The 8,382-nt window shown below is 44.1% G+C and overlaps 1 protein-coding gene across 1 annotated transcript in view; it reads right to left on the reverse strand.

Annotated features, from left to right (window-relative positions):
• Positions 1-849: 849 nt before the first annotated feature.
• LOC107695111 (histone acetyltransferase p300-like) overlaps positions 850-8,382 on the reverse strand; it is a 39,094-nt gene continuing 31,561 nt past the window's right edge. The window contains exons 24-31 of the mRNA XM_016494918.1: positions 8,023-8,090; positions 7,620-7,770; positions 5,675-5,821; positions 5,250-5,529; positions 4,944-5,111; positions 4,511-4,672; positions 4,141-4,422; positions 850-4,002 (exon numbers count right to left, since the gene is read on the reverse strand). Of these exons, the coding sequence (XP_016350404.1) occupies positions 1,096-4,002; positions 4,141-4,422; positions 4,511-4,672; positions 4,944-5,111; positions 5,250-5,529; positions 5,675-5,821; positions 7,620-7,770; positions 8,023-8,090 (4,165 nt within the window). The 3' untranslated portion in view covers positions 850-1,095. The remainder of the gene's footprint in view (positions 4,003-4,140; positions 4,423-4,510; positions 4,673-4,943; positions 5,112-5,249; positions 5,530-5,674; positions 5,822-7,619; positions 7,771-8,022; positions 8,091-8,382) is intronic.

Below are 8,382 nucleotides of genomic sequence, written 5' to 3' on the forward strand. Positions count from 1 at the left end.
TTTGTACAGTACAAAATATTCAAATAAAACTCCCAAAGTTCAGAGCAAAGAAAATTCTGGAAGTGGAGGAAAAGTAGGAGTGGTACTGAAGAAGGATGAAAACGGTCAAATCAGTGGCTCGCCTCTCCTTCTCCATCGTTTCACTGCTCCATACAGTTCATATGTGAAACTCTGCTCAATATGATATTGGCGAGAGCAGAAGAACTCCGGCACCACATCCAATACACACACACACACACACACATATATATACAAAACTTTCATCCAACCAGTACAGACACCTCCACTATCCAGTAAGTCTTACAAGGAGTGCACAAACATTCTGAGGGTGGGTGTGTGCGTCTAAGAACTTGTCCTGTTGCAAAAGAAGTTAAGTCCAATGGAATTTCCAAAATGGCATGAAATGAGATCCATTGGGCAGCGGAGTGCACACCAAACCCGATCCCCCAACACTGTAATTTATATTATACTAAATAACCTAAATCTCCAGCTGAAGTAAAGGAATAGCTCCCCATTTTAATAGGTATTAACAAAAATATATTCTATGTGAACTGTAGCAGTCTCTGGGAACACACATGAACAAAATCCATCATGACAACAAATGAAAAAGCTAGAATAAATAAAATGCAAACCTCAACATTTACAAGGAAGATATGCATGATGTTCCGATAATTATAATAATATAGGCATCACAACGTTTGAAATGTTCCATATGACTCTGTAAAACACATAACAGAGACTGGTACGTGGTGAAACAATATATAAAAAAAGTCCTTAATCATTTGCGCTTTAATTTTATACCACTTTTAAAATCTTAAAAAATATCTCTTGAAAAAGGAAAAGTACTCCCCTGGACCTGACGTTGAAAATATTACTTGTGGTTTGTTCTCTGAGGCTGAGAAACAATCCTCTCTTTGTACACAACTGGCAAAAGAAAAAGAAAAAGAAAAAGAAAACACCCCCGATACTTATTTGCTATCTCTCTAGGCGGGTCCATTTTCAAAGCATTTATGATGAAAAACACTAAACTCATCCTTGTAGTATAAAAAAAAATCTAACACTGTCTCTGGTGAGGTTTCGTGAATTCCATAATAGCTATATGATGTCTAAAGGGTTATTCATGTTAATGGCAAGGTCCTGGCCACTAGGGGGCAGCATATCATTAGCTCCAGGTCCGCGGAGTCCTGCCAAGCCACTGAGCTGAGACAGCATGGCGTTCTGATCTGCACCAAATCCACTTGGGTCCTTAGAGTTGTGCTGTGGCTGTTGGGGAGGTGGAGGAGGTGGAGCCATGCCTGAGTGATGCTGCTGAAGGTGGCTAGGATGCGGAGAACCCGTTTGGGTCTGAGGCGAGATGTGGTGGGGCGAGGGCTGTGGTTGCAGGCGCGGGGATGGACTTGAGTGAGGTGGCTGGGACTGGGGTCGCGGGGAGGGCTGGGGGGAGCAGACCTGGTTGCTGAGGGTGGATGGGAGCTGTTGGCCCTGCAAGTGGGGCGATTGAGACATCTGATGCTGCTGCGGGCTCATGGGGTTGTTCTGCTGTGCCAGCGAGGTGCCACTGAGATGTTGCTGCTGTTGAAGCATACGCTGATGCAAGGCCTGTTGCAATAATGCCTGTGATGTCTGAAGACTGGGACCTCCTTGCGTGGGCTGTGGACCTCCTCCGTGCCCCACATCGGGACCTTGCGATGCCGCATTCTGCTGCTGTTGCATCTGTTGCTGGTGTTGCTGTGCAAGCCTCTGTTGCAAGGCAGCTGCAGCTTGCTGTTGTGCAGGGTTGCCTGGAAAACTCTGCTGCTGGCCAGGTTGCACACCTTGTAGCGGTTGACCACCTGGCGGGACTTGCATGTTACCCTGCTGACCCATGTAACCTTGCTGCTGTTGAAATGCTGCATGATTACTTATTTGTTGTTGTTGTTGTTGTTGTTGTTGTTGTTGCTGTTGTTGTTGTTGCTGCTGCTGCTGAAACTGTAGTTGCTGTTGCCTTCTCATGACCAGATCTCTAAACTGTGGATTCATGTTGGCCATGTTTGGAACCCCCTGACCCTGAATTCCTTGCTGTTGCTGCTGCTGTTGTTGTTGCTGCTGCAAGGCAGCAACTTGCTGCTGCTGTTGCAGCTGCTGATGCTGCTGTTGCAGCTGCTGCTGCTGCAATAGCGGCCGCTGTTGCATTTGCTGCTGCTGTTGGAGCTGAGGAAGTTGAGTCTGCATGTTAACACCCTGTCCAAGGTGCATGCCAGGCTGGGACACCCCAGTACTGACACCCACTGGCTGGCCTCCCATAGGTCCTGGCCCACCCTGTGGTACAGCGGGGCCACCTGTACCTCCTTTATACTTGTGAACCCGCTGCTTGATAAATGCTGCCATTAGTTGTGGGTTAGACCGAAGAATATTGAGGACTTGCTGCTGCTGTAGAGGAGAGCTTGGAGATCGCAGGGTCCGCAAAAGATCCTGCAGGGCTCCCTGAGGCAGATTGCCAGCTGCTGCCCCACTTGCTACGCCACTCTGCAGACCAGCCTGCACCATACTCATCAAGGCGTTTCGATTCAGCATTTGGGGTGCTTGCTGTTGTTGCATTTGTTGTGGTTGTTGCTGTTGTGGTTGTTGCTGTTGCTGCTGCTGCGGAGGGGGCTGCATTGCGACCATTCCCGGTTGAGCCATCATGGCAGGTCTCTGCTGGGTTGGCATACCCTGCCCCGGCCACTGTTGCTGCTGAGGCTGAAGTGGTGGGTTCATTCTCGGCTGCTGTAGATGCATTTGTGGTGGCATTTGGCCTTGCACAACTGTCTGTTGGGGTTGCTGCTGCAGCTGCATGGGCCCAGCTCCGACCATCATTCCCTGAGATCCTTGCTGCTGCTCCATCTGCACTCTGTTCACTGATGCTTGTGCCTGCGAGGCTATTCCTTGTGGCCCTACCATGCCAATCCCAGGGTGGGCTACTCCCATCTGTCCCTGTGGCTGCTGATGGTGCTGCGGCATCATGCCAGCTTGCGCAGCCTGCCTTTGTAGCATCTGAACCTGTGCCATCTTTCGCTGTGCATCTGCCACTTGCTGGATCTTCATGGCTATCTCCACAGCTGCAGGTGGAGGACCTGAAAGTTGCTGTTGCTGGGACATAGGTGCTGTGCCTGGATTGCTGGGGAGTTGAGGAGGAGTTGCAGGACCGAGGCTTGGCTTACCCTGTGACTGTGGATTTGGGGAGGGACCTGTGGAATGGGGACCATATTGATTGTGTGGATGCGAGAGTTGTCCCACAGGTTGTTGAGGAACCATTTGTTGCTGCGGTGAGGTCATCATTCCGCCTGCACCTGACATCTGCTGAAACTGGTGGTGGACGGGATGCTGAGGAGGCTGCTGGGGAGCTCCAGCTGGGACTCCACCCACACCAGGCTGGGGCAGAGACGTATGGTTGGGTGTCAGCTGTGTGGGCGTCTGAGGGGTTGCAGGTTGTGTACCGACCGAAGTAGGTGTGCTAGGACCTGTGGCTCCATTATTGCCGGGGGATGGAAGACCTCCAGGAGGCCCACTGCCACATGGTGGTGGCTGCCCTGCTCGTTGCATGGTGGCCATACGTCTACGCAGCATTTGCGCTTGTTGAAGCCTGTGTTGCAGCTGCTGCTGACGAAGCTTGTGCTTGATGTTGAGACAGAAGGGCACAGGACACTTGTTTTCCTGGCAGTGCTTAGCATGATAGCAACATAGTGCAATGAGTTGCTTGCAGATGGGACAGCCACCATTGGTCTTGCGTTTGCAGCCCTTGGTATGTTGCACTACTCTCTTCATCTTCTGGCAAGATGGCAAAGAACAATTAGCATTGCGACACTGGCACGCATGCACCAGTGACTGGATGCAGCGTTGGATGCTGAGACGCCGCGAGTCTCCAGGGTTCTGTGTGGAGGCTGCAGCTTGGTTGTTGCTCTCGTCATCAAGACCCAGTCCAAGTTTATCCATCTTGTGCTCATGGCCCTTAATGTTGTAGCAAGTGATGCAGAGATCATAATCCTACAAAAAAAGAGAGAAGGGGGCGTTTCAAAAGTTGCTTAGTGTTTTATCTAAAAAACATGCACCACAATACAGCATTTTTAGAAACCCTCTTCAAAGACATGCCAAGTATCATACATCCCACATGGCATTTCTTACCTCACAAACAGTGCAGTGAAAGCGTGTCTCAACGTGGTGCTTGCATTCATTGCACGTGTAGACAAAGCGGTCCTGGCTTTGATTGTGCAGTTCTACTAACATACACATGGAGCTCCATTTGGCCCGCCTCAACGAGCTGAATTCAAGGTGCTTGTCTCGTGCAAGCGTTAGGAAAGCATCTCGTCCATCCATCAGATCGCAGGCCATCAGGGGGTCATAGTCCAAAATGGGTGGAAGGGAATTGACAGAAGGGCCAGCAATGAGACGGATGACAAAGAAAACCTTGAAATTAAGCAGAGTGTTGACATTTGTGAGTTCAGTCCATACGTGTAAATGACAAATGCTTCAAATGTTTTTGGGAGCTACATACCTCTTTGTGTTTCTCCATAGTAGCATAGAGTTTCTGGGATAGATCATTTGAGACATTTGGCATGCCCGGTTTCTTTTTATTGGCTCGGCTCAAGCTGCTCTTGTTCTTGCTAGTCTTCTTGCTGTTCTTTTTTTTGGCATTCTTGCTGTCACCACTGGTAGCCTAGACAGTCAAAAAACATTGATCTTAAGCATTAAGTTATAATAATCAGGTTTTAAGAATACATATTAAAGCAGCTGCACTAGAATCAATTTTACCATCAAGTCAGAAACAAGAAAGCACAGTAGCTGTCTAAAAGCCCAAAGGATGTGTTCAGTTTTTCTAGAAGCACTTTTTAAAGCTACTTAGCTTACACAACAAATGTTTTCCTTTGGCACTTGAGTATGTTTTTCCCCCAGTACAAAATGGTTACAAATCTGAGTCAATCACTCACGTCAATGCTCTCACTAGAGGTGTTGTTTTCCTCTCTCTTCCGTTCTTCCTCCTCCTGTTCCAGCTCTTTAATGCTCTCCTCCAAAACATTAGGCCAGAAATCACCCTCAAAATATGGGAGCTCCTTCGCACTGGTCAGACGATCCTCTGTTGCCTGCTTAAAAATGTCCTGGGTGAGGAGAAACATGCAATAGTTAGCGAAGTACTTCAAATAGATAACACATTGCGGTCAACAACAAGCCAAACAAGGGAAAAGACTAGTGCAGTATGCTGATTATTGTCAGCCGAAGTACAGCTGTCACAGTACCTTGTAGTCGTGTATAATTCTCTCAGCTACTGCTTTGTCAAGCATCTTCTTGTACCATTCTTGTAGGCGTTTAGGTTTGGGAATCTTCTGATCCGATGGATGGCAGTGGAAGATGTAGTCGTCACCTTCACTTGGAGGACAAGCCCAGATGTGGCCAGTGACAAACCCCATTTTTTTAACATACTCCAAGTATCCAATCAGGATCTCATGATAGACTCCGGTTCTCAGGTGACGGGGTTGGAAAAAGTGCACGCTGTCAAGGTAGGAGATGTACACACGTCTGCATGGAGATAGAGAGAGAGAGAGAGACAGAGGATATTGCTAAGTTACTTGTGTTTCTCAGACCCTCTTGTAATGTTATCCACATGAGGGAAATTCTGTGTGTGCCTGGAGATGTGTAACTGTCTGTCTTTTTTATTTTTAACCTTTGATTGGGTGGAGGGCAGTCGGAGCCGTATTCTTGCACATGCATTCCAAAGAAGCAGACATCTGTCCCATCAATATCTTCAAATGCAAACAGAGCTTTTGTCCTGTACGGGAATGACTCTGACATCTCTCCGCTATCAACAAACCTGTAAAAAGACAGTAAATTCTTTAGATCTTTTCATGGTGTCCATTAAAATTGTCTTTTTTTTCCTTCTTTTTTTTTTTAAAGGAATTTTTAATTATTTGTACAGTTTCAGAATCAAAGATCCATTCATCAATCCACTTAGCAATACCAGAGTTTGCGTAATATATTGATCCAATGTTGTTTTCTCATCCTCCTAAAGGCCTTTCAAAGTCAAAACACCTTGAAGTCATTCATGGCATTCAATGGCTATTTACACAACCGACTGATGGTGAGGCAATGCAATCATGTTCAAAGTTTAGAACAATTTTACTTTATGCAAATGAGCAACAAATCAATGAGACTGACTTCCAATGTGAGTGAAAAAGACATCCCAAAGTGCAACAGTAATGCGTGAGCAGTCTCCGAGGAGATCTTGTACTTGAGTGCAAGCAAGATAAAGATGTTATTGTTTACTGCAAGCAATTCATCTGCCCATATACATCAATATAATAAAAAAATATATATGGAAAAGCGTGGGCATTCCAAGAGAGTTTGATTCATACAATATAATAATCGTTCATGTTCATGATAATCGTTCAAGTGCATACGATGAATTATATAGTTCTGCAATTTCCTTAGAAATACGCTACTTCACCTCAAAATTAGTTCTTGACAAAATAGAGCCTCTTAATTTTAACATTTATGACCAGATGCTACGGAAGGCCACCAATAACATTCAAAGACGAACAGTGTTATTATTATTAACTAAACCTGAAATTGAAACTGAAACTGTTTTTCAATTGAAAGAAAGATCATTTAAATACAAATACAGTATTAGATGAAATATAAACTTCAAAACAAATTAAAATGCAATGCTGCCTTAGCAACTAACAGAAATACCATTAAGTTTTGACATTACTAAAACTGAAATAAAATAAATTAAAACTAAATAGAAATATTAAAAAAAAGTTAAGTCACAAAATGAGTTTAAAACAAATTGAAATTAAAACTGAAAATATAAAAATAAAAGGTCATCTAAAATTTGAATAATATCAATATCATATACAATAATAGTGTATAAATAATACTAAAATAACACTGGCTAGGGTATACAGTAGTATAAGTGCCTACTACAAACAACAATACATCTACTAGATGGTCTTCAATGATAAAATCATTGTGTGAACAAGTGTGATACTACATGCAAGGTTATGGACCATTGTTAAATTTCATCATAATCACAAGGACAATTCAATCACAAGAAATGAAGCAAACAGTTCCAAATTCAAAGTCCCCCAAACCTTAAAATTAACAACATTTCAGAATATTCCAAGAGGGTCTAGCTGCAGCCTTGAACTTGCACTCTCAGACACTTGCGCTTCCCGCTAGCGACGTCACTTGCAGTCTTTTATTTTTTTTATTTTGTTCATATATTTTAGCTTAATGGACAAAGACAATGATATAAAAGAGCTGTTGGCAGTTTATTCTATATGGAAAAACGCTTAACACGAAACTGTGCGTGTTGCATTTATTCTGGGACAGCGTCTTGTCTCCATTGGCAACACGCATGATGTGTGTCGATTGCAAGTGACGTCGCAGGTAGCGGAGAGTGCAAGTAGCGATTGCAAGTGACATTGTAATTTAGTTTCTTAATCACCTGGCTACTGTTGTAAAATGTTGAGAGATTCAAACAAAAGGTAATAAAAAATAATGCAAGTGACATCGCTAGCGGAAGCGCAAGTGTCTGAGAGTGCAAGTCTGAGAGTGCAAGTGCGAGGCTGCAGCCAGACCCTTCTCGAATATTCTGCTCTCTCTCTCACCTGGACTTCATGCCAGGTTTGACCTCCACCACTTTATCAGAGACATGAACCACACGGATGGTGACATCACCGGTTTCTGGATGACTCTGGCGCTTCAGGTACTCGTTCACTCGTGTCTCCAGGAAGTTACCAAGCTTTGTCTGAGGAAGTCCTGGAATAAGGAGAAAGAAATGCATGGAGTTTAAAATAATGCAACCATAGCAGTTTACAATACATTATGACAATTCATTAACATAAAACAGTGCAACACACCATATTCACTCAAGATCTGACATTAAATTTTTTTATTACACGGCTCTCAGAAATACTTGTTTCTCATCAGTCAAGCATGGAATTCTATGCACAAAAAATTCAACAAAAGGGATTCCTCCCCCCCCTGATTTTAAAGCTCTTAACCACGTACTCTTTGCAGTGTATTTATTCTCCTTCCTTGTTGCACTGGCCTTTTTCAGACAGCCGTCACAAACAAACCTGAATGAAAGGGCAGGAAAGGAAAGGATACAGAGCAGGATATTTGGAAACAGAGCATTACATCTCTGGATATGTGGTTAACTTTGCATTTATAGATACAATACGGAATAGTAATAATCAAAAAGTAGTAGTAACAAAGAGCATTAAGTTGTCCTACATCTTCCATATTTACAATTGCCACAAAGCTCTGAAAAACATGGAATGGAAGAATATCTTGTTTTAGCGCTATATATATATATACAGTGGGTACGGAAAGTATTCAGACCCCCTTAAATTTTTCACTCTTTGTTAT

Source organism: Sinocyclocheilus anshuiensis, unplaced genomic scaffold (genome assembly GCF_001515605.1).
Source record: "Sinocyclocheilus anshuiensis isolate Anshui unplaced genomic scaffold, SAMN03320099.WGS_v1.1 scaffold434, whole genome shotgun sequence".
NCBI classification, from domain to species: Eukaryota; Metazoa; Chordata; class Actinopteri; order Cypriniformes; family Cyprinidae; genus Sinocyclocheilus; species Sinocyclocheilus anshuiensis.